This window comes from Dendronephthya gigantea, unplaced genomic scaffold, assembly GCF_004324835.1.
Source record: "Dendronephthya gigantea isolate DGI-Jeju-01 unplaced genomic scaffold, DenGig_1.0 000148F, whole genome shotgun sequence".
Taxonomy (NCBI): domain Eukaryota; kingdom Metazoa; phylum Cnidaria; class Anthozoa; order Malacalcyonacea; family Nephtheidae; genus Dendronephthya; species Dendronephthya gigantea.
In genome coordinates, this window is record NW_021163158.1 from 342,572 (window position 1) to 370,440 (window position 27,869).

Below are 27,869 nucleotides of genomic sequence, written 5' to 3' on the forward strand. Positions count from 1 at the left end.
GGGAACAAGGAAAATCATAGGAGACCCAGTTAACTCAACAGGAAGACAACAGCTTTGACTCGAAAAAATCGGGGGGGTTGATTCAGGTACTCTTTTTCGAAACTGCTATCTTTCCAATGACTCAAATATAGACATACAAACCACGGACATGCTCGTTCGTTATTTTCATTTATTCATTTATTGTTTCATTTTTTTAATTTATTTTTTAACTGCTTATTTTATTGTTTATAACCAAAACATGTTCAACGATTCTTCACACCGAAGTCCAAATATTATAGAGAGTGATTAGACAGACTATAAGTTATTGAGCCTGTCGCGTTTCACCAGAAGGGTTCTTGGCTTGGCGAGCCTGGGTCAACCGACGGAACTCATTACAGTCAGCCTTGAAATGCCCCGGTTTATGGCAAAAATAACACCGCGGAGCTGTTGATGCTCGTGTCGACTGACCACGTTCGCGATAAGAGAACCATGTTGGCGTTGGACGACGTGACTGTTCTTTACGGAGAGTTTTTTCCACTTTTGCACCAATGTCAAGTACTTTGTCATGGTCTTTGTCACCCAATAATCGACGGATTAGCATTTGAAATTGAGGTGTTGGCAGGTTAACCTTCTCTCTAGCTGTCTGGTATGCCACTCTATAATAATCTCTTTTCTCGTGTGCTTTATTCTTGGCTGTGCTTTGAAGGGAATCCAACATCTCCAAAGCTTCATAGTTATTGAAATCTGTGAGTGGACAAGCTGTATAAAGCAACATTGGTCTCCTTAAACTCTCCACAGAAGCGTGGGATACCTCATCTACTGACTGGCGTAATTGACGTAATTTTCGCGTAGTTGCTAAAGGAAAGAGGGAACACTGTCACTAAGATTAATATGTAATAATAATAATAATAATGTTTAATTTGGGATAAAAGAGTTTAATAACCTATTCGTATTAATAATGGGAAGATTAAATCTTCTCAGTTCTCTAAAATTATGTGTTGGTAAGTTTTCTTCTTTACGTAGTAAATTGCGTAATTTATGATCATCTTTTGTTTCGATGGACGAGAATAGCTTTTGTGATAACTTTTCTCTTCTGTCCTTCAGTGTTAATAATTTTGCTTCCTTCAATGCGACTTTTGGACTTGATTCCGGGTAGATTATCCGCAAGGCTCGATTTTGGACACGTTCCATATCCACCGACAAATAATCAGGAAGGCCTGAGTGGAAAACTTGGCAGCTGTATTCTAAGATGGATCTAATGCATGCACAGTAGAATCGAATCAAGGAATAATGATCTACACCTGCACGTTTTAACTGCCTTAATAAGTATAGTCGTTTTGATGCTTTTAATACAATATTTTCGATATGACTGTTCCATTTTAGGTCTTCCGTGATGGTCATACCCAGTAGTTTAGCTGATTTAACAAGTTCAAAGCGTTCGCCATTTAGAATCAAACCATCATCAGTAGAGGGTCTTCTAGTAAAGTCAATTCGGAGCTCTTTACACTTTATCGGATTTAACTGAAATTTATTTTCATTGGACCATTTAGCAACTTGGTCTATTGTATCTTGTAATCTACTTTCCATGTTCTTTAGGATGACTTCAGAAATGGTCGTGTCGTCTGCAAATTTCCATATACTATTTGTGGGGGAACCATTGATACGTAGATCGTTAATCATGGCTAAGAACAGCCATGGACCAATCCTGGTTCCTTGTGGAACGCCCGCTGGAACTTGTAGGAAGTCGGATACACCTTCGGTTGATATCTTTACTCGCTGTAATCTATTTCGTAGAAAGTCCGTAATCCAATTTACGATTGTGGGTTTTAAACCATAACTGAGTAATTTTGCAATTAGCAAATTATGATCAACCAAGTCGAAGGCTTTCCTGTAATCGAGTAAGGCTACTCTTATCGCTGAGCCTGTGCCATCGATTTCAGTTAGCCATTTGTGTAACATTGAGATAAGAGCAAACGTTGTACACGAGCCTGGTACAAAACCAAATTGTGATGGATCCAAGGATCTAAGCAAAGTCGGCCTCAGTCCTCTGTCAATGATGAATTTTTCTGCCACTTTTGATAAGGTTGACGTCAGAGAAATTGGCCTTAGATCTTTATTAAAGTCCGTGATCTTTGATTGTTTAGGAATGGGGGGAACGTCAGCCATCTTCCATGCTTGTGGGACTTTGCACGTTTGGAACGAGCAGTTGATAATATCAGCAACGGCAGGTGCTAATATATCGGCGTATGTCTTCAGTACCCAGTTTGGTAACTTGTCCGGGCCATTCGCTTTTGTGGCGCTTAATTCACGTAAAGTTTTTGCGACCACATTTCGGTAACTTGTATTGGTTCGTCGTCGTCTTCCTTCAAGACACATACGTCATTAGTCAGCGGATTGTAGTCTGCCATAACACTGATAAAGGCTTCATTGATCTTATTTGCTAGTTCGTAATCGTTGCAATTTAAGTTCGTAGTCAAGCTTGATCGAAAATCTGGGTTATGCTTTTCCGAAGAGCCACATAACAGTTTGATTTCGTGCCACCATCTGTGCGGTTTAATTTCCTTTAGTCCACGGACTTTAGATAGATAATAACTTTTTCGGCATCGCTTTCTTTCACGGTTTACTTTATTCCTTAAATGCCTGAATAAACCATCCTTCCCTCGTTAAAACGCCTTTTGCCTTTGAATAATGAGCCGTTTAAGCTGGTTAGTCATCCATGGACGATCAGACACATGAACTTTTATCGAACGTTCCGGCATCAGGATATCTAATCCACAATGGATAAGATCGGTAAAAATTTCTAATTTCTCATCAACAGTCGGGGCGTTTGATAGCACGTCTTCCCAAGCTATGTTTGACAGAAATCTCCCCAGGCTTCCAACTTTACTTGGTCTTCTATCCCGTACTTTGATTAATCTTTTATGGCACCCGGTTCTTTGTCGCCTTGTTGGAAATATTAAGATAGTTATATGATCGGATAAGCCAAATGGAGGGCTAGGAATAGGTTCAGTGTAGAATTTATGTAAGTTAGTAAACACTTGATCCAGGGTATTTGCACCTCTTGTGGGAAAGGTCACCATGTGTTTAAGCTGGAAGCACCTGGCAGTTGATTTAAACTCTAGTTGGTTGAAGTCTCCAGCCAAAATGATCGCACTATTAGTGTGTATGGTTTCAACGCGTTCTAACGAGTTTTTTAGATGATCCAGCATTGCTTTATTATCCGAATTGGGTGGATGGTAAATAACCGCTACAACTATATTATGGAGTCCACGGGGCAGCCTTTCTGTACGAAGTAGTAGCCATAGTATTTCGTATTCGTCCGCTTGGAGATCTAACAGAATTTTACTTTCAATAGAGTCTTTAATGTACGCACAAACTCCCCCATGTGAACTGTTAATGCGGTCACGTCGAAATAATTGGTATCCGTTTATTTTAATTGACTGGTCTGGTATCGATTCTTTAAGCCAAGTCTCAGTAAAAAAGGCTATATCAGGGTTTTCCAGGCTAATCGTATAGGCTATTTCGTCAATCTTTGGTACAATTGACATCGTATTGGACAGTAGGAGAGATGGAACGATCTGAAGATTGTTGCAAGGTGCTGACTTTTGGACAGACTTATTCATATTAGATCTATTAATATTGTTAACATCCGTCAAAGCATCATGCTTTACAATATTTACGTACTTAAGGTTAGCTATGCTCCGCGCATTTTGCCTAGATCTATGGCCATGACTAGATCTATAACCATTAACACATGCGCCGTGATGATAGGCGTGTGCTCAGCCACTGGCGCTCTATGAAAATATTTCCATGCCAAATAACTGTCGTACAATCACTAATTTACAACCAGAAGATTAGAGCATGAAAATCGATCTCGTACAATTTCAGCGTATTATATTCAGAGCTCATGTCTGCGATACATTATCAACTAAAAGGATAGTTGATTACAACATACTTTACTTCAGCGTAATTTCATTCTACAACAACTACGCCAAGAGTTAGTTTGATTGTTGATTATTTGCATGAACTGCTTCACGTAAGCAGTGACAAGATCTACTATAATATGTATCTGTTTATATCCAAATTTATGCATGTTCATTTAAAGTCTAACTTCAGCCACCACTGGACAGTGGAGGAAATTTTTACAAACCGAACGAAGCGATACGCCGCGAAATTGATCGTGTAAATGCTCTTTAGTGGACTGACAATCTACGCTGAGCCCCGACTATTGCAGTCAAGAAATGACAACCAAGAAAATCCCGCGAGACCCATCGCGTAAAGAGCTATAACAATAGCTTGTATTTTATTGTCGTTTATTCATTTGCAATCTACCCTTGACCATACAGTCAAGAAATTACAAACCCAAGCAAGTCCTGCGAAATCCATCACGTAAACAGCTAAAACAATAGCTTGTATTTTATTCCTGCTTGTTCTATTTGCAATTCACCCTTGATTATCACAGTCAAGAAATTACAAACCAAGCAAATCCCGCGAAATCCATCGCGTCAACAGCTATAACTATAGCTTGTATTTTATTCCTGCTTGTTCCATTTGCAATTCAACCTTCACCATCACCAGTCAAGAAATTACAAACCAAGCAAATCCCGCGAGATCCATCGCGTAAAGAGCTATAACAATAGCTTGTGTTTTCTGTTCCATTTGCAATCTATACTCTTGACGAGAAGTCAAGGAGCTGGCAACCAGCGAATGGAGGCAGTGACAAATATTAGTGTGATTTGTATAACAACACAAACCTAAGTAAGGACTTAACACTGAACGTTGGGACATATTGGGACCGAAGCTAATGAAAACTCTATTGGATGTGTAAATATCAAGACAGTAGCTCAAAAGGTCACAGATATTAGTGTAATTTGTATAACAACACACACATTAGTAGGTCCTCTCAAACATCTCAAGTGACAAATAACAATAAAAAAGAGTCTTGCGAAATCGATTATCGCAATGCCTAAGAACCCAACAAGGAATATGATCGGTCATATCTAGATATGTATATCACAGACACTACGTTGATAGAATGGACTACAAAATAATATGTCAACAAGCATCACACTGGTATCGTAAATTATAGAACTAATAAAGTTACGATAAATACAGAACTTGACGAGACAAGACTTAATACAAACCTGAAGGTCTGCTCCATTAGGATTGCCTTGTGCGGCGCCAGCTTCAACGGCGGCTGGTGGCTGTACCGGTTCATTAACTGGAGGCTGTGGGGCTGCTTGTTGATCATCAGCAATAGGGGTATTGAACTTCTGGTTTAACGGGCATAGTGCTATACTGTTAAAGCTTGGTAACAAAATTTTTGTGGGTCATACACTCGTATCGTTTCTCCGGCAAGCACTCCGCGTATAAATTGAGCATGAGTGGCGTAATCTGTGTTACACACTCTTCTTTTATGTTCCGCATGTCTAACACACGTGGCTATTTCCTTCCAATCACAAGCACAGCATTGTTATGGTAAATTTAAACTTTGCATATCATTATACGTGTTGTGAATAGCCATGCATTATTGCCTAATATGAGGTGAAATATTTCAAACGCTTAATTCTTTAATATTGATTTCCTAGACTTGAAATTCACTAAGAATGTTTAGAAGGTATTGACAAAGGATACAACAGAATATTAGTCCAGCAGTTCATTTCATTCAGTTCAAAAAAATTGAAAACCATAGTCTAAAATAGCAATTTTTCCCTTATATGAGATTTCAGATTTGAAAGCTAAATTCTTTAATAATGATTTGCTAGACTTGAAATTCCGCATGAATGTTCAGAAGGGATTGGCAAAAGATACAACAGAATATTACTTCAGCAGTTCATTTCATTCAGTTAAAAAAATTTGAAGATCATTGTCTAAAATAGCCATTATTATTGCCCAATATGAGGTGAAAAGTTTTAAAAGCTAAATTCTTTAATATTGATTTGCTAGACTTGAAATTCAGTATGAATGTTCAGAAGAGATTGGCAAAAGATACAACAGAATATTAGACCAGCAGTTCATTTCATTCATTTCAAAAAATTTGAAAACCATTGTCTAAAATAGCAATTTTTCCCTTATATGAGATGTCAGACATTGAAAGCTAAATTTTTAATATTGATTTGCTAGACTTGAAATTCAGTATGAATGTTCAAAAGGGATTGACAAAGGATACAACAGAATATTACACCAGCAATTCATTTCATTGAGGTCAAAAAAATTCAAAACAATTGTCCAAAATAGCAATTTTTCCCTCATATGAGGTGTCAGATTTTGAAAGTTAAATTCTTTAATATTGATTTGCTAGATTTCAAATTGAGCAAGAATGTTCAGAAGGAATTGACAAAGCATACAACAGAATATTAGACCAGCAGTTCATTTCATTCAGGTCAAAAAATTTGAAACCAATTGTCCAAAGTAGCAATTTTTCCCTTATATGAGATGTCAGATTTTGAAAGCTAAATTCTTTAATATTGATTTGCTGAACTTGAAATTCAATAAGAATATTCAGAAAAGATTGGCAAAGGATACAACAGAATATTAGACCAGCAGTTCATTTTATTAAGTTCAAAAAATTTGAAAACCTTTTTCTAAAATAGCCAATATTGCCCAATATGAGGTGAAAGATTTTAAAAGCTAAATTCTTTAATATTGATTTGCTGGACTTGAAATTCAGAATTAATGTTCACGAGGGATTGACAAAGGATACAACAGAATATTACACCAGCAATTCATTTCATTGAGTTCAAAAAAATTCTAATCAATTGTCCAAAATAGCAATTTTTCCCTTACATGAGGTGTCAGATTTTGAAAGTTAAATTCTTTAGACGGGATTAGAGTGTTCAGATTGGATTGACAAAGCATACTTTAGATTGTTCAGAAGGGATTGACAAAGCATACAACAGAATATTAGACCAGCAGTTAGGGATGCCGTAAGTTATTTAGGGCAAGGGGTGCAATTTGTTATTAAAAGGGCATATTTTTGGACAAAAGGGCACAAACAAAAATGAAAATGCACTTAATTAGCCCTAACCAATGAACTAAGACCTGTACAATTTAATAAACGAGAAAACTTTTATTGATTTCGAGCAGAAAACTACAACTATATATTGAGGCACATTTTTTTGCCATGCATTAAGTATGTCGTGTTCACTTCGACTTTTTGGCAAAATAGTTTAAAGGGATTGTCCAAAGTAGCCTTTCCTTTGAGATGACCTTGAAATAAAGTCTGCTGTTAACTTCTTTGCGCTAATGTCGTTAATTCTTTGCTTGTGAATTGCTGCAAACATGTAATTTGTAAGCATTCCAGGACAAAGTCTTGATCTGAGCCAGGTCTTGACCGGTCTCGTGACACTGAATGTCCTTTCCGCAGTTGCAGACGACATTGCATATGTGGACAGGAGAATTAACAGCTTATGCGTCTCAGGAAGTAAAGCTTTCGAGACAGGCTTTGTATTCAACACAACTTGGATAGTTGAGATAGCAGTAACCTTTTTAATGATAGGCATAGACTCCAGTTTCAGTTCCATGTTGTACAAATTGACGTGGACATGTAGGTCTTTCAATTCTTCAACCAAAAGATCGACTTGCAAAAATTTTGCAGCGACGCCAAGTTGCCTAGTGACATATTCAGTGGTGACATCGACTTCGTTGTTAGCACATGAGATTAGCATTCGGTTGATATCCTTGACTGTTTTAATGTCATTTTGATCAAACCTTTCCTTCATCAAACTCACGATGCTGTCAATCGAACAGATATATACACGTTTGAGTTCTGTCTTAAATCATTGGAATCGTGTCCACTGGGTGCCACATCATAAGTGATAAAGTCTGCGATTCTTTTTGGTGCCTTTTTTGGTCTGTTTTCATTAGTCACATCAATTCGTAGCTTCAACTCTTCAACTTTCTTAATGAGCTAGAAAATAAAAAGTATAAATTAAATACACTGGAATGACTGGATATTGGTAACAGTTTGAACTTTGAACACATATTTTACTAGCTATCTTTTATTGGTTGGCGTTGTTTACCTTTTATAATTCTTCAGCACTGGATCTCATTTCCGCAAGCCTTATTTCAATCTTGTTGATGCAGTCCATTGCTTCTTTTGCTGTGACATCATTTTTTTGTAGATTTTTTGAGTTCATTTCCAGAATATGTGCAAGATCTCTCATAAGAAACATATTAAACATGTGCTTGGCGGTTTCCAGTTTTGTGATAAGCCCCTTCGCTTTTGGTTTTGCATTTGCTATCAATATTTCTATCTACGGAGATCATCTTTAATCTAACGTTGCTAATAGTTCCGCGTGCTTTAAAGTTATAACACTCGCTGCAGCCCCTCTTGTTGTCCACCTAGTCCTTGAGAGGTTCAAGAGACGCAACACATCATCACTGTCACTCTCATCCTGGATCTTGGTAAATAGAGCCACACGTTGGCTAGACACATAGGGCTGATCCCTACGATGACATACAGATCTTCACATAGTGCTTGAGGATCCTCGAATGCTGGGCAATGCTTAGTTGCATCTTTGAAGATTAGTTCTTGGCAATGTGCTAAACAGTGAATGAAAATAGCTGAATCATTCATTTCACTTTTGATTTTCTTTGCCAGAGATTTCATGGTCATTGCACCATGAAATGTCATTTCAACTAATCTTATCAAATAGTTGACACCTTATTAAAATATCTTTGATGTATTCACACACAGCATCTGTTGTTACACCCTCCCTGCATTCATAAATACCAATAAAGTCCTCTCTTATTTCATACTCTTCAGTACATTGACGTATTGATAAGGACATGTGTTCTTACTTTGAGATGTCAGTGGTTCATCCACTATGATGACATAGTATTTGACTCTTTGGAGCTCCATGTTTAGTGCTCGTCTAGCCTCAAGAACAAGAATTACTGTTGCTCTCCAAGCAAGCTGTGAGACATAAACCTGTTCTCTTTCATTAGTAGTTTTAGCCCTGGGATATGTTGACTCTTGTCTTTATTAAACTGGTAGACATTGCCTTCTTTATCTTCCTGTCGTCGAATCGCTAAACCATGTCGAAAGAGTTTTTTTAGTTTTCCAAAATGGGCTTCTAGTCCCTCTTGTCGTAGTCTATTATTTCTACATTCTTCATCACTAAGAAGCTGAGGTATCTTTTCCTTTTCTTTTGACAATTCAGTTGTCCTACACTGCCTATGATAATCAGATAATTGGTGCATGTTAAAGCGTTCAGGGTCTTTGTTCCATGACGAGAATCCATCTGATGTTTCATCTTTATAAATGAATGTCGCTCTGGGATCATGACCTCCTTCCTTTTGATTTGATGAGCATATGGAACAAAATGCAGTTTGTTTTCTTCTGTGGTACTGCAACCAGGGCCAAGTCGTTAGCCATTTACCATTGAAACATCTCTCCTTTCTTTTACTCTTTTCTCTAATAATAGAACAGAACAACTTAAATAAGAAGCTCTGTAAACAGGGGGCTGTGGGCACAGCAGAGGAGTGGAAGTGTGGCACGCTGAGCCCTAGGATGAATCTCACTTTATATGATAGTGCTAGTAATAATTCAGTAAACTACTAGTACAACGTTGTTGATAATTCGGCATAGCACTGCTTAGAGAATTGTGTATATGAATTGATGTGCACATCTTTGCCTACAGCTTCAAAGGATTCCTTTCGAAAATCACTTAAGTCAAATTGACCTTCCTTGTTTGGCCACTCTGTGGTGCCCGAAAATTCGTCAACAATGTGTATTCCTGTTAGTTCCAACTGCAAAGTGCAACCTAACCATTCAGTTTGTAAACTTCGAAAATTTTGGACTAAAAATCACTAACGAAAACAGGTCATTTATCCCATCCACTTACCCCAAACATACAGGCTAACCTTTCTACGTTAACTTGACTCTTTTTTAATTTTCTATCTTTTCTTTCATCGCCTTCACCGAAGGAAAAATTTAAGTTTTCGTCTTCCATATTTCGTGTTGTGTTGATATCCAATATGTCATACCAACGGAAAATGCACGAAAAAAACTAAAAGGCGCGAAAAATCCAGCGGGGGGTGTTGGCATGAGAAAACTTCTAAAAATCAGCCCTTTGATGGAAATTGAAATTCAGTTTGAAAATCCGTTTTCCCATGTTTAGAAAATAGTTTGAAAGTAACCAAGAAAAATCTTTATTTGGTTCCATTTCTCAGATGAAGAGAGCGGAATTCAATTCTATTTCCGTTTTTTTCAAACATCAAAAAGAAAAAACGTAATTTTATGATCGCAATTCGATTTTTGTTTCAGTGAAATACGAATGGCCCTTAGATACATGCATTCAAAATAGCAATTTTTCCCTTATATGAGATGTCAGACATTGAAAGGTAAATTCTTTAATATTGATTCACTAGACTTGAAACTCAGTATGAATGTTCAAAAGGGATTGACGAAGGATACAACAAAATATTACACTAGCAATTCATTTCATTGAGTTCAAAAAAATTCAAAACAATTGTCCAAAATAGCATATTTTCCCTTATATGAGGTGGTGTCAGATTTTATAAGTTAAATTCTTTAATAATGATTTGCTAGATTTCAAATTGAGCAAGAATGTTCAGAAGGGATTGACAAAGCATACAACAGAATATTACACCAGCAGTTGATTTCATTGAGCTCAAAAAATTTGAAACCAATTGTCCAAAATAGCAATTTTCTCTTATATGAGATGTGAGATTTTGAAAGCTAAATTCTTTAATATTGGTTTGCTGAACTTGAAATTCAATACAAATGTTCAGAAGGGATTGACAAAAGGATACAGCAGAATATTAAACCAGCAGTTCATTTCATTCAGGTCAAAAAATTTGAAACCAATTGTCCAAAATAGCAATTTTTCCCTTATATGAGATGTCAGACATTGAAAGCTAAATTCTTTAATATTGATTTGCTAGACTTGAAATTCAGTATGAATGTTCAAAAGGGATTGACAAAGGATACAACAGAATATTACACCAGCAGCTCATTTCATTCAGTTCAAAAAATTTGAAGACAATTGTCTAAAATTGCCAATATTGCCGAATATGAGGTGAAAGTTTTTAAAAGTTAAATTCTTTAATATAGATTTGCTAGATTTCAAATTGAGCAACAATGTTCAGAAGTGATTGACAAAGCATACAACAGAATATTAGACACGTTATTCATTTCATTCAGTTCAAAAATTTTGAAACCAACTGTCCAAAATAGCAATTTTTCCCTTATATAAGGTGTCAGATTTTGAAAGCTAAATTCTTTAATATTGATTTGCTGAACTTGAAATTCAGTAAGAATGTTCAGAAGGGATTGACAAAGGATACAACCGACTATTAGACCAGTAATTCATTTCATTCTGTTCAATAAATTTGAAAACAAGTGTCCAAAAATTGGTAAATTAAACGAGAATTACCTGTAAGTTGAAGTTTGATTGCAATTCTATCACATGGCACATAGAGTCAAGAGATTACATAAGATCCCTTACGAAAATGTGCTATAGAATCCTATAGAATATGCTATAACATATTCTAAATCCCATAGAATATTCTATAGGACTTCTTATCCTATAGCATATTCCATTGCCATATTCTATAGAATTTAGAGATGCTATAGAATATTCTATTGCACATTCACAGTAAAATATATTCTATAGAACATGCTGTACACAATATTCTATAGAATTTAGAGATGCTATAGAATATTCTATTGAACATTCACATTAAATATCCAATAATATATTCTATAGAACATGCTGTACACAATATTCTATAGAATATATGTTATACAGAATGAGACCTTTATGCAATTTAAAATATAACATTTTTAGTACACTATTCATTGGTCGAGAATTATATTCGCATTTTTTGTAAGGTTCTCTCAACATACTTTTGAAGTCTTAAAGTTAAAATTCTCAGCAGAAATCATTCGTTTTGTAAAGACAAATCACGAATATTTCACACATATGACATATCTCATATCTGTTTCATAATATGCCCGTTCGCAGGTTAGATGGCGGGCGTTTTGCCCAAACAAGGCCGCAAGGTTATGTGGGACTTGTTTAACCGCCACGCATTATTTTCAAATTTTGAGCGCGTCTTTGTATGTAGTTTGTCATCCGTTGATTCAACGTTTTATAACTGATGCTGGTAGAATTTAGTGCGTTTTTCTTTCGTATTTTAACATAAAATACGCATTCTTTGAATTTGTCAAAGAGGAATCATAGGAGGGTGGTGAAACGCGCTGTAGTATGCGAGAAGAATCAGAAGATATGGATAATTTCGTGACTAGGATCGTGAGAAAGAAAGGCCATGGCAATGAGAAATTTCTAAAGTTAAGAAAATAATCAAAAGTTTATTGACCCATCTATACAACAACATGTGTAGCTAAAGTATTGGAATTCAGTGGTGAGTGTGTTTGTATATGCTATAAATGCTATATGTTTGTATACGCAACATATGTTCTGTATACCATTATAATTAATCTCATAAATTTTTATTCACCTTTAGATTAAACTTTTTATTTGAACATTTTATTTACACCTTTTATTTATACCACTATAAATAGAGCCATTCCAACTAAAAATTATTTCTGTCAAGACATTTGCACTAGCTCTAGATAAATTTTATATATCATTAAAATTGAATTAAATATAAGCTAGGTCTCAAGTGTTTAATTGTGTGTTTACTGTTAAAATTTACAGATTTCCTTTTGTCCAAGCATCACACTAACCAAAGGTCAAAATGGAGCTCTATTAAAGCAATATTAAATGTGAAAGGTTTTGTTTATGCAGTGCCGTGGATGCAAGAACAACTTTGCTCTCATTCCATCACTGGAAAGGCTTCAAATGCCTAGCTTAATTCAAAGAAAAGGATGCAAAACCAGAGCCAGAGAAAGTTAAGAGTATGTATGGTAAGCAGTATAATTAATTGTTAGTAATTATGTCTGGTCTAAGTTAATATATCTTTTATACATATCTTGGTTCAGTTATTGATGAGTTTTACCTTTTCTACCTGTGTCTAAAGTATGGTGCAAAAAGGTTTGAGGGAAAAGAGGCTGACATATGACAAGTTATGGCACCAAAGATTAATAATATTGTGCAAGTTGAGAAAACCAAGTTGAAAGCATCTGGACATCAGTAACTATATGACATTCCATTTTCTACTATTTACATGTTCTGTACATGTAAATATATTTAATATAATAGCCTAGTTATATTTTTGCTATTTTCTTGCACAATCATTTTATTTGGTGGGAAAACTGCAGTATGGTAATAATTTTATCTAGAAAATATTGAATAAATTTATACATTCATAAAAAACCAAGCTAAAATTTTTCAATTTGAGTGACACCATATTGTTTTCAATTACTTAGTGCATAATATTTCAATTGAATCCTCCTCAAAATGTGTGAAATGTATATAATTTTCACTTAACTACCATTTAAGCTAAACAGCCTTCAAACAACCGGCTGCAGTTGTTTTATCCACAAAACAAAATGATTTAGACCTAATTACCAGAACTAGAGTTCTACATGCAGATTAAAGTTATATGGACACTTATAGGACTTGTTTTTTATTCTTTGTTGTATAATATATGTATTTCAATTTCTTTAATCTTATTTATATGTAATTTAAGCAAGGCATTTTCATTAAATCTTTGCATCAATTGAACTTTAAGTAAATAAATTTGTTACATATATTTGGGAATATTTTATTTGTTTGTATATCTCACTCTTGGCAGAAAGAAGTTTTGATTATGTTGTTATAAAGTGATATATTTCAAAGTCAAAAAATGGACGAATGTTGACTATACCATTTATCATCCAATAGCATATTTAATAGATTATCCTATAAAATATACTATAGAATACATATTCTATGGAACATTTTATCACATATTCAATAGGATCATTAATGGAATATTCCATAGATTGAAAATATTTTATGGAACATTTCATATAGGATGTCATAGAATATGTGCTAGAATGTTCCATAGAATACCAGTATTCTATAGAACATTCTAATGAATGTTCTGAAGGATATTCTATTGAATATTCTATAAAACATGGCATATGTTATAGAATATTCTATTAAAGGTGCTATAGAACATGTTGTAGAACGTTCCATAGAATAGGTTCCAAAATCCCTTAGAATATTCTATAGGATATTCAGTAGAGAATTTTAATGGAATATTCTATAGAACATTTTTGTAAGGGATAGCAAAGCGCATGCGCGGGTTCATTCTTTAAATTATTTTGCTGGGTTCATCAGTATGATACACACAGGGATAAATGGTAATACACCCAGTGATAAAAACAAAGTAGAGACACGGGAATATAATATGTACATATATTATACATATGTAACGATGATGCAGGGTGGACATGGAATCTCCTGACTCTATGTGCCATGTGATTGAATTCCAATCAAACCTTAACTTACAGGTAAGTCTCGTTTAATTTACCAATTCTATCACATGGCACCGAGTCAGGAGATTCCGTGAGACTTTAAAGCCCTGATGTACACAGCAATGACATATACCGATTTTAGGCATGGAACATGATGAACAAAACCATATTATTATTAATTCAACATGTTTTAAGTACTGCCTCAGTCATAGTCATATCAGAGGCTACAGGCTTATTATAGTACTTTTGAAATGTGCTGTCTGAGCTCCAACCTGCTGATTTTATCAATATGTCCAATGGTACATTTTGGCAAGCTTTCGATTTGGCAGCTGCTCGAGTACTGTGTGCTGAATATACAGTGGTGTCAATCCCAGCATTATCGAGGACAACTTTAACCCATCTTGATATAGTTTCTTTTGATACAGGTTGATACGGTTTTTGATAGCTAATGATAAGTTGCTTGTCATCCCCACGTACACTTTTTGTTCTTTGTAGGTACTCTTTTAAAACTAAGATAGGACAAACGCTTTGGTCAGGTGTGTACTGCTCAATCTTGAGAATAGTAGTCCCTGATCCCGGCTTACTAGTCTTCATATGTTCCATAACTTGAAACTCACACGAGGTCTCGCTTAGAGTCATCTCACTGAGGCTAAGACAGTGTATTGTTTGACCTCGCTGCCCTGTTGCCAGTAACAATAACATAACTAACTTAAACGTCAAATTTTTTAGTGTCTGTTTTTCATTGGGTGTAAAAGTTCCCAGATACTTTAAAACCACAAAGACATCCCATATGGAATTGTACTTAGGTTTTAGTTTTTGCAGTTCAACTAGACCTTTCATAAACCTGACCATAAACCGTAAACTATATGATGGGATCCAAAAACCTGACCATCTGGCAAACAAATTATGTTTGACAATGCTGAACAGGCCGTATTTATATAGTAGAGTAACTAAGTCCCTGTTGAAACAACATCCTCAAAAAAGACAAAGCTTGGTTTATTGTTGGTTAATGACAAGCAATCGTCCTTTGACGACAAAAGTCCAACCACTTTTGAGTGTAGGTGGAATATTGTTTCTTGGTACCTGTTCTCCAAGATGACATGATGATATCTGTAACTTCTTCTGAAAGATCGTCTGCCGCAAAGCGATTCCGGAGACAGGACAAACCATCAGGGAAGGGTTTTGGCTAGTGGATGTGATGTCAACTGAACTGGGTTCTGCAGGAGGTTTGTTGATGGTGCAAGGATCCATGGTTGATCGAACAATAGCTGTAATAGTTGTGGAAACCAGGCCTGGGTCGGCCAGAAGGGAGCGATTAGTACTCCTAAGGCTTGGTCTTGTAGTATCTTTTGCAAACAATGAGGAACTAAACTGAATGGTGGGAAAGCATAAAACATCTTAGTATCCCAGTTTAATGTAAAAGCATCAACTGCAATACACCCAGGATCTGGTCTCCATGCAACATATTGAGCAAGTTGGAAATTTACTCGGCTTGCAAACTTCCACGCTTGGGAATTTTGCTAAGATGTTTTGAAATGTTTGCTTATTTAGCCTCCACTCATTCTTATCATGAAATACTCCAGACATTTTATCTGCCTCAACATTAACCTTGCCAGCAATATGAGTTGCAGAGATCCAAATGTTCCTTTCAATGCACCACTGCCATATTTGAACTGCTAACTGGTTTAGAGGTCTAGATTGTGTCCCCCCCATTTTGTTAAGATAAGCAACTGTAGTTGTATTATCAAGCTGCAAGTTAATGTGCACATCTCTGTCATTGACACAAAGTGACTTCAAGGCAAATAGAGCTTCCTTGAGTTCGAGCATATTGATGTGTGCCTGTTGTTCAATGGTACTCCATCTACCCCCTGTATTGGTACCCTCTCTGACTGCCCCCCATCCTTGTGTAGAAGCATCAGATTGAATTATGGCAAATGGTGTGCCATGAGTAATCTTACACGTAGAATTTGGTAGATTTTTAATCCACCATTCCAGTTCATGCTTGCATCTATCAGTTAATGTCATTTTAGAGCCATAGGCCCCACAAGCTAGCTTTAATGCTGCGGATTTATCCATTTCTAGTTCTCGATAATGCAAAGGTCCATACTCCACTCCAGGAAAATTGGAGATTAATACACCAATGACTTCTGCAACCTGTTGTATTGTAGGTGCAGATTTAGCTAACAATAGTTTGCAAGCAGCCACTGTCTTGTCTATTTTCTCTTGTGTTGGGGAGACTGTCATGTTGATTGAGTTAAGTATAAACCCAAGAAACAAAAGAATTTGTGTTGGGACAGTGACTGACTTTTTGGGGTGTGGTATAAATCCTAACTCTGTCACAAGCGTTGTTGTGGCTGAGTCATTATGAGAACATTCTGTAGGGGTATCCCTTTAAAAGTAGGAGTCATCAATGTACCCCGAACTCATATGGCCCATACTATGTAGGGTAGAATATACTGGTTTTAGTAATTTTGTAAATATACGTGGAGCACTTGAGAGTCCATTAGAGAGGCAGGTATACTGATAGAGGCGACCCATAAATTCAAATTTTAGGAACTTTTGTTCTGTCTCATGCACTGGCACCATATAATAGGCATCAGTGAGATCAATAGAGGCCATGTAACAATTTGGCTTCATCATTCTTACTGTTGTATCCAAAGTGTCCATTTTAAAGCTAGTGGCGGTACTTCACAAATTCATTGAACAACTTGAAATGAAGTATCATACGATATGAGCCATCTTTTTTAAGTCTTAGAAAAAGTAATGAAAAAAATTCACCTTGCTCATGTATGGAGGGAATAATATCCCCCTTGCTAAGTAGCTTATTAATCTCATTTCCAATAATTTCAGTTTCAGCCATGTTAAAATGGTGAACTTTGGCTGCACATTGGCTGGGACGTTGAGCATTAAATTCTATTTCAACACCTATGACATAGTTCAATATGTCTGGATCTGAGGTTAGTTGCCTCTATCGATCAACGAAATTTTTAAACGTCCAGCAATTATTAAGGTGTCAGGCACATCCGCAGTTTCCAAAGAATATGAACTGACAGTTTCGCTTACCTTACTATGTACAGGTTGTGTTATAGAGGAATTTACTGCTTTTTTGCAGCTCCCCCTCTCTTTTTCTTTGCATTGTGAAATCGACCTCCGTCGAAAAAATTTTCACGCCGTTGATATGGGTGACTACGTCTTGATTGCCACGTAGAAAAACGGCTGTGAGTGCTAGACTGTCTGCTTCGTGCAGTAGCAGTCTGGTATGGACGAACTTTCTTCGCCAGCTTGTTCGCATCCGCGATATCTTTGGTGTGTTTGGACAAGTCACCAAAAAAAAAATTCCCCACTGGGAATTTGAACATTGCACAGTGCTTGAAAATCTGTGTGCATGACCTGTTTCATAGCAATACGACGTGCTTGATTTATATCATGTTGACACTGGGTAGCCATTGCAATACCATCTGTCAAAGATGTTATCAGTGTTGCATCGGCATTTCCACTTTTGAGCATGTGGTCCGCCGCTTGGGTCATGGCAATTATGGCACCAACGAAAGCATGCTGTGTTCGCTGTTCTTTAGCGTCGTTGGTCCGAACCCCAGCAGAGAGTTGGTTCCATATAAGCGGATTAACTCGTGGAGTTCTTAGATTTTGGGGTCGGGAATACTTCCCAACTTTTTCTCGCCATTTCTCATCGGATAATTTGGTGCTCAAAAGGCCCTCGACGATTGAGCCAGACGCTCTTGAACAGCGGCGCTCACCTGTTCACTCACATCAAGCTCTTGTGCTATAGTTGTAGGAAGGCTATCTGGATTTGTCGTCAAATCCTCGGTTCCTGTCGCCTTGCTGGTCTCCTTAAGGAGAAGTTCAACTTTAGTGTCCAGACATGTAGACACATTTGTGGACATAGTTTCCGAGTCGCTACGTTGTCCTTCGTCGACATTGTCTATGTCAAGGCTATGCTCGTTGTCAAGAGCAGAGGCGAGATTATTTATGTCGGCACGCACGGATGCCATCTCGGAGGCCATGCTGCCTTTGAATTCCCTCATTTCTTCTATAAACTCGATGAGAGGCGAGACTGTTGTCGCAAACAGGGCCAGGACTCGAGCTGGCTTCCCTTTGCCTTCTCTCAACCGGTGCATCATATATGCACACTATGAACACAACTACGTTGGTTTCTGTTTGAGTAATCTTGGGCCAAAACAAGGATTGGCCGTTATCACAGCGATACCAACTACGTTGGACGCTTTTAATTGTATATCTACCACGTAGATACGAATGAAAGTAGCTTAAACATCTTGATTTAACTTGAATTTTTTTCCTTTGAATTTTTCTTTGTCCACTTCGAACCCACACGAGGCGTGCAATGAACCTGCGCATGCGCTATGCTATCTCATGGAATTTCCTGACTCGGTGCCATGTGATAGAATAGCAATTTTTCCCGTATATGAGGTGTCAGATTTTAAAAGCTAAATTCTTTAATATATATTTCCTAGACTTGAAATTCAGTAAGAATGTTCAAAAGGGATTGACAACCAGGTGATCTCACCTCAAGCCCGCAAAGCATGATTTCCACTTAAAATAGAAATCCATACCAGCATGCCTCACTAGGGTATTGCAAAGAAAAATATTTTCTACGCAAGAATAAGTGCTGCACGAACCAGGGATATTTTTGCCGATCTTGCTCGACTTTTTTGAAGAATGATCATCAGGAACAAAAATCTACGATCATGGTTTCCCTGGAGGAAAACATAACGAACTTGACTGAAAAAAAACTATGCTTTTAGAGCAATGGTAGCTCTTAAACTTTTAGTGGACATGAACAATGCTGATGCAGGCGAGTTGAATGCGATAAATCTTTTGTTTATATTATGTCGATCTCTGTAAATTTCAGTTATTTCAATAAAATTTTACATGCAGTTAATTAGGTATGTGTCTGTCTTACCTAAAATCTTTCTTTGGATGTAAAAATTGGGATTGTATATTTCACTTCGCGTTGTTAGATCGAAGGTTCGAAGTTTAGCTAAGTTTTGGCGGGCTTTTGCCTTACTAAAAAACCCTGAGTTTTTTGTGTCCAAATATTAAAGAAAACCGTGTAAAATAAAGCCCTTTTCAAGTAGTTTTCCCTGTGAAAATTCAGAGTGTAGTAAAAAATATAATTCATATAATAATTTGTTGTGGCATTATCGAGTAAGTAAACAATGTAAGCCGGAAAACATAGAAAACAAGAAGAAACTCAGTGCAAAGGAAATTGTTTGTGATGTATTGCTACCGGAAAATATCAGTGAAGGTACCTGTGCAGTAAGAATTAAAGAACTTGTTAGTTGTTTAAGTAAAAAAGAAATTAAAGAACATTTTCTTCAGCCTGTTGTTGAACCAACCAAGTCCATGGGAATTCGTTTTGGCAAAGTCTTCTTCAAGTACGTCAGGTTCTGTTACTGTAGACAGGATGAGACTTGTGCAAGATTTTGTTGCCCTGAGAGAATCATTGAACCGTACCTACCCTGAGGTGAAACTACTAGTTGCAGAAAGCAGTGTTAATATGTCGGAAATTCCCACTCCCAGGAGTATGTTAAACTTTGTGGTAGACAACAGGAATTTATTGTGTAAGATCTTATTTGAAGCTGAGAATGGAAAGATTTTTAGGGAAAAATTAATGCCACTTGTGATGGAAAGATACAAGGAGGACTTTGTAGAATTTGCATCCGGGATTGTTGGCTCATTCTGCCTAGGTCAAAAACAACTTCAAGATGTCCTGCAAACACTTGGGGAAAATACCTTTCATCAGTTCTTGGAGTGAATGTATTACCACCAAAAGATCTGGTTGTGGAGAACCTTAAGAAAAAGAAGAAACTAATAGAATTGATAGGCTTACAATTTGAAGTCCATGATGATGTTGTGGTGGCAAAATTTTCTAAGTACTTGGAGTATTTACTGTCAAGACCAGCTGTCCAAATAGCAGCAATTGCACCTCAAAACAAAATATTATTCCACCAGTTCACGGATTTAGCACCATATCTAAAGTGGTCAAGGTATTTCACTGGGATCAACACCTCGCGTCTCAAAGTTGTTGAGTGCCATAACCAGTGGCGTAGCCAGCCTGACAATTTAGTCATGCTATGCTAATATTTTGGTAATCATTGACTGTGAAAATAATGAATTTCTAAAGAAATGAATAATGATAATAACATAAAATTTGCATAGCATGAGTAAATCGTCAGGCTTGCTACGCCACTGGCCATAACCTTAACAGATTGGTTATTACCACTGGTGTTTATCTTGGCTCTGAAGACTGTGCTACAATTAGGAAATGCTTGGAGAGTTGTACCAAGAATATGGCAAGTTAAACAAAATCCATCCTCCCAGTTGTGTAAGTCCTGCTGAAGTATTTTATAGAAGTTGCGCAGATGGCAAACAGCGTCGAGTTGACACAGACAACAGTTCCTCCAGATCCACCTTTCCAATTCCAGATGCCCCAGAACATATTAGCTTGTTGGGTAACATGTTGGTCATCTCCAATTCTCCAGTTTGGTCACACAAAGACTCAAAAGACATGAAGCAGAGATGGTAACAAGCAAAACTCCCACTCACACGATCAGAATTTGCTAAAAACAACCTAGGCAACCAAGGACGAGAGAACCTAACCTGTTGTGATATGGAGAATTATTATCCTGGCACAATGCATCTTGCTATAAGATTTTTGGAAACCTTGTCAGTTCAAATTAGCATGTGCACAGCTGTTAAGTAATAGATGAGTTTAAGTTTAGGCAACAAGTCCAACAAACCTCATTGCAATGGAAATGTATAGACATAATATGGCCTTTGTTTTTTTATTAATTTGCCCTGTTTAGAAGTTGCCTAAACTTCAACCTAGCTATATGTAATATATTATACTGATCCTGCTTGTGTTTTTACCAATTCCAAAGATTAGGTCACTAAGGGAGGGAGGAAAACAGTCTTAAATGTGTTGGGAAAAACGCCACAAAATCTACAAATGTAGTTCCCCCACTTCCGCCTATTAAATATTGTTTGCTTTTTTCATCAGATTTAAAGCATTGTACTTTTTAATTGGGAATGCAACATTGATTGGGGAGGGGATGGTTCAAGGACCTTTGAAAATGATTGTATACATTGTTACATAGCATAGAATGCAATAACGTTTCTAAATTTTAGTTGTCCTGTAGCATACATACGATGCCTGTAAATCTATAGGCTGGAATTAAACCAAATCACATTGACGTCCACATAGCTATACCCTATGTGGAAACTATTAGAATTACTTCCAACATCTAATACATTTAGATTTGCATGGGGTATAAAAATTTGTTACCAGTGTGTAACTGGAGTGAGACATATTTAGCTGACCAAGGCTTTACCAGTTTTAGCAGCTAAATATTTAATATGTCAGTCTATAATACTATGTATTTCAAGGTATAACTGGATCACAGGAGAAGTGGACAGACAGACTGTTGAAGAACATAGCTCGATTCGTCAAAGTAGAAAATGGGCATTTAACTGTTAAGTTTGATGAGATTGGTGTATTTGTTAAATTTGAACTACATAGTTCGGCTTTTAAGCAAGAAACACACTACATATTCATGAGATAATATATTATAAACTGACAAAACCAGATGAAACAAAATAACAACGTGTTTTACAAAAGTCACATGATCCAAAACTGGTCTATATATATGAAACTGTATTACAGTTCCTTTTTCGTATTTAATAATCTTCAACACTCCCTCTCGAAAAATATGAACTGTAACATACATAAATTCTGTCCGTTAAAAGGTTTATAGCTTAGTTTAACTTAACTCCCATTAGTCTTGTCATTCATTGAAACATTGTCTTTCCCAATGGTTTAGTCAACAAGTCCGCCAACATGTCGCCAGTAGGACAATATCCAAGAGGAACTTCCTTATTATCTACTTTATCGCGAATATAATGGTATTTAATGTCGATATGTTTCGTTCTAGGATGATACTTTGGATTCTTCGATAGTGCGATAGGTCCTTGATTGTCTTCTTTGATTAATGTTGCCTTCCTCTGAACAAAGCCTATTTCTCCGAGTAAAGCACGTAACCAAACTGCTTCTTGGCATGCTAATGTTGCCGCAACATATTCTGCTTCAGTAGAAGAAAGTGCCACAACATTCTGTTTCTTACTTGCCCAACTGATAACTCCTCCGCATAATGTGAATAGATATCCTGATTGTGATCTACGTCCATTTGGGTTGCTTCCCCAATCCGCATCTACATAGCCACTTAATTGAATATGTGTTTCTTTAGCTCCATGGAACGTAATTCCGTAACCAATTGTTCCTTTAATGTATCGTAAAATACGTTTCGACGCTGTCCAATGTTCTTCTCCTGGATTTGAACAAAATTGATTAACCATTCCTAATGCTTGAGCGAGATCAGGTCTAGTAGCAGTAAACGCGTAAGTTAATCCTCCAATTAACGCTTGATACTTGGTTTTCTCTACTGGTTATCCATCATTAGGTAGTAATTTGGTTCCTTGATCGGCAGGCGTTGCAACTGGTTTGCATTCTTCCATTCCAAATTTCTTTAGAAAACTCGTAAGATACTGTGACTGATGTAATTTCATTTGTCTCCTTCTTCTATCGCGTTCAATTGAATTGCCCAGACAATAATGAACTTCTCCAAGATCTTTCATTTCAAAACGTTTTCCTAACGCTTCTTTTTCTCTTTGTAGAATCGTCGTAGCGTTGCTAGCTAGTATGAGGTCGTCAACATACAAAGCAATAAGCATGATGTCATCTCCCTCTCGCTTTATGTACAGGCAAGGGTCTGAGCTTGATTGAACATAACCAGAGTTCTTCAGAAATTGATCAATGGTGTTATACCAACACCTTGATGACTGCTTAAGTCCGTAAATGCTTTTGTTTAGCTTACAGACTAACTCTTCTTCTCCTTCTTTTATACATCCATCTGGTTGAGTCATGTATATCTCTTCTTCCAATTCACCGTTCAAGAAAGCTGTAGAAACGTCCATCTGATGTACTTCTAAGTTTAATTGGTTTGCGATTGCCAACAATGAACGAATTGATTTATACTTTGCCACTGGTGAAAAAGTTTCTTCATAATCCAAACCAGCTTCTTGTGAGAAACCTCTTGCAACTAGACGAACTTTATGGCGCTCAACAGATCCGGCCGTATTGTATTTGACTTTGAATACCCAACGACTATCGATAGCTTTCCGATCTTCAGGTACGTTTTCTAATGTCCATGTATTGTTCTTTACATGTGCAGAGTATTCGTTGTCCAGTGCTAATTTCCACTGTGCTTTGTTAGAACTGTTTAGAGCGTCACCTACTGTTGTTGGCTCATCGAAGTTGTATTCGTTATCCGCACACGCTGTGTTACTTTGCCACCAATTACCAGTAATCGATACACCATGCCTATCCGGCGGTTCTCGCTTGCCAGATGAGCGTCGTAGTTGTTCCTTTACTTCAATTTCTTCCTGGATGTCTGATTCGTCAGGACGATCAATTGTATCTTCATTTCATTGAGTTGGTGGTATTGAGGTCTGATTGATCTTCTGTGGTTCTTCCTCATGATCAGAGTCACTCAGGGTTATCATTTCTTTTTTCTTTTCACGTCGGACAAATTCATCTTCGTCAAATAAAACATCTCTGGACACATGAATTTTTTAAGCTTTCGGATCATAAAGTCTATATCCCTTACTTGAAATACTGTATCCTACAAATATGCATTTTTTTGTCTTTGAATCCCATTTCTTTCTGTCTTATTTGGGAACATGCATGTATGCTTTGCATCCAAATACTCGGAATTGAGACACGTCTGGTTTCTTTCCATAGAAGCTCTCGCACGGTGTCATGTTTTCCACCGCAACTGTAGGACTTCGATTTCTGATTATGACTTCTGTGTGAACTGCCTCAGCCCAAAATTTCTTATCGAGTGCTCCATTGTGCATCATAGATCGTCCAGTTTCTTAAATTGTTCTATTCATTCTCTCTGCCACTCCATTCTGCTGAGGGGTTCTTGGTACACTGAGTTGACGTTGAATTCCCTTTTCTTTGAGGTAATTGATAAATTCTTTTGATATGTATTCACCACCATTGTCTGACCGAAGGATTTTGATTTTTCTCCCCGTATCATTAGTAACCATTGCTTCAAACTCTTTGAACTTCTCTAGCACTTCATCTTTGGTTTTAATAAAATAAACTGCTGTGAATCTGGACTTATCATCAATGAAGGTCACAAAATAACGATTAGCACCAAGACTGTTCTCTTGCATCGGCCCACAAACGTCATTGTGTACAATTTCACGAATTTCTTTAGCTCGAGCTGCTTATCCCTTGGGAAATGATGCTCTCTTCCGTTTGCCTTGCGCACAGCCTTCAGAAAACTCAGGTTTATCAGCTGTTTGGAACTTTAATCCGGACAATAATTCTTGATCTTTCAACAATGTGATATTCACACTAAAACTGTCATTTGTATAGCTTTTCACTACCTGCACGGACGAAATTCTAGATGAAAATACCTGTGATAAAAAATGAAGCAGCATTTATAAGTCCAGACGAAATAGCATGTCTTGCAAGTGCCAAAGTTCCAGAAGGTTCATCTGATGAATGTGAAGCTCTTGCCAATAATCTGTGGACATATGGGCAGAACAATCTAGTTTTTGTAATTTTTATTAATAAAGAGACTGCAACTGAATACTTGAAATCACTGGAAGGTCGGGCTGGAGTGTTAAATTGTCATCTAGAGTCAGGAACATTATGTATTGGTTCAGAATCCGCTGCATGGAAGAGAATTGACCCTCGTGTCTCAAAGGAAAAACTATATGTAAAATTTTATATGGGCTGTAGAACAGAAAAAATATCTGTCCAGCACCAGCAGACGGGCAATGATAGCAAATCGGAAAAAAAAGATTGATGTGCTATTTAATAAAATAATGGGCATGGAGCTAACTTCTGACGGGATGTTGACAGCTTTTGTTGACAGGATTTTGATTTTTCTCCCCGTATCATTAGTAACCATTGCTTCAAACTCTTTGAACTTCTCTAGCACTTCATCTTTGGTTTTAATAAAATAAACTGCTGTGAATCTGGACTTATCATCAATGAAGGTCACAAAATAACGATTAGCACCAAGACTGTTCTCTTGCATCGGCCCACAAACGTCATTGTGTACAATTTCACGAATTTCTTTAGCTCGAGCTGCTTATCCCTTGGGAAATGATGCTCTCTTCCGTTTGCCTTGCGCACAGCCTTCAGAAAACTCAGGTTTATCAGCTGTTTGGAACTTTAATCCGGACAATAATTCTTGATCTTTCAATAATCGTAAATTGTTCGTACTTAAGTGTCCATACCTTTGATACCACAAATCTTCAAGATGTTCATTCTTAGCAATATTGACATCATGAGAATCAACACTCTTTACACTCACATCAAGAACATACAGGTTGTTTTGCTGCCTACCAGATCCCATCATATTCCCACACTTATCAAGAATGACACACTGACTCTGATGAAGTTTAATTGAATATCCTCGCTTAGCAGCCGCACTTACTGAGAATAGATTCTTTGCCAAGTCTGGGACACACAAAACATCAACCAATCTTGCATGTCTGTACTCATTGCCAGTTTTGATATTAAGCCAAATATTTCCTTTACCTAATGCTTGAACAACTCGATTATTCCCCAAACGAACCTTTTGTGAATTAGTAAAGTCAACATAGTCCACCATCATTTCCTTGTCATATGACATGTGCTGTGAAGCACCCGAGTCAATGTACCACGTCAAATCCTTGTGATTTTGACTTTCTGATGACCAGAATAATGCATGTTCAGTAGATGCATTATATGATGAACCTTCTTTCCTTTCTTTGTCTTCTTTCGATTTGTCCCTTTTTGGTTTACGACATTCTTTTGCCCAATGTCCTGGTAAGCCACAGTTGTGACACTTACCCTTTCTTTTGTTTCAGAAATTCTTGTGATTACCTCGATCACTCTTAGATAACAAGGCCTTCTCTCCAGTATCTGGGCTTGACAGATTTTCCTTTCGCTTGCGTTCCTCATGAAGTAACCTGGCTGTTAGGAATTCTAATGTTAAGTTATCACCACGGGACTTTAGAGCACTTATCAAACCATCACACGACTCAGGAAGGCTACATAAGAGCGTTTTAACTTGGTCATCCTCCGTTATGGATGCACCTACAGCTTCCAGTTGACCTGCCAGCTCTTTCATTTTATTGATATGCTCAGTCATCGACTCATCAGCCCCCATAGACATTGTAAAGTACTTTTTACGCAAAAACAATTTATTCGGTAATGACTTAACTTCGTAGTGACTTTCCAATTTGGCCCATGCCTCTTTTGCAGTTGTAGCTGAACAAACTAACGATAATTGTTCATGCCCCAATGATAAACAAATCGTCACGAGAGCCTTTCTTTCTCGCCTTTGGAATTGCCGGCGTTGAGCATCAGTAATTTCCTTGCCCGTAGGTTCGATCTCGTCGCCTTTTACAATGCCCCATAGGTCTTTCTCTTCAAGTACCATTTGAAGTTTAAATTTTCAAAGGTGAAAGTTCTCCCCGCGGAACTTTTCAATTTGCAACAACGATGCATGTTCGTCACTAGTTCCTGACGCCATGATTAAACTTCGTAAATATGTTGGTCTCAAACTCGTTGATTTCGCATCAAACCTCTCATATTAAACTCATAAAAGCCGAACGGCGTCTCTGGGCCCATAACCTGTTAAATTTGAACTACATAGTTCGGCTTTAAAGCAAGAAACACACTACATATTCATAAGATAATATATTATAAACTGACAAAACCAGATGAAACGAAATAACAACGTGTTTTACAAAAGTCACATGATCCGAACCAGTTCCTTTTTCGTATTTAATAATCTTGAACAGTATTATCCTTTGGTTACAAAGTACCTGGTGTTCTTGTTACAAGTGGATTGAAAATTTTAGCCTTCAAACCCTGATCACATCTTGCTTTGGGTTAACAGAGGTGTTCCAAAACCTACTGCAACCAGCAGCCACGTGAGGCAGACTATGAAATTCTGGCACGAGTGCTCCTTGGCTTTCAATCTGTGGTAATCTTTGGTGTCAAGGCAATAACCCCATAAATCAAACAGGCTGTTGTATACACACCATTTTATATTGACAAGGCTTCGGCAGACGGTTGCAAAATCGAGCTTCCCATAACCCTAGAACACATCTCTGATGCCACAATGGAGATAGCGCACAAGCGCCCAAAAGAAGGCAACTTTTCATTCAGTGGTGGAAGGGATGGCCAAGCTGATGTTATCGAGTATCAAAAATGTGTTCTCACTCAACTTTTTCAAAATGAGATCTATAACATCTGGGACATGGTAATCAGATTAAAAAGAAGAGATCAAAACCAGCCCATTGTGAAGAAAAGCCTCAAGAAGAAGTTAAGAGAAGAGCAATTTAGGTAAAAATATGGGAATGGACATGTGAAGTGTTCATGTTGGAA

At 37.1% G+C, this 27,869-nt stretch overlaps 1 protein-coding gene across 1 annotated transcript; it reads right to left on the reverse strand.

Annotated features, from left to right (window-relative positions):
• Window positions 1-8,874: 8,874 nt before the first annotated feature.
• Window positions 8,875-9,935, reverse strand: LOC114536826. Its single transcript, XM_028558167.1, has 2 exons — window positions 9,847-9,935; window positions 8,875-9,397 (listed from the first exon to the last, which is right to left on the reverse strand). Exons 1-2 carry the CDS (start codon window positions 9,933-9,935, stop codon window positions 8,875-8,877), a joined length of 612 nt encoding a protein of 203 aa, XP_028413968.1.
• Between the last annotated feature and the right edge of the window lie 17,934 nt (window positions 9,936-27,869).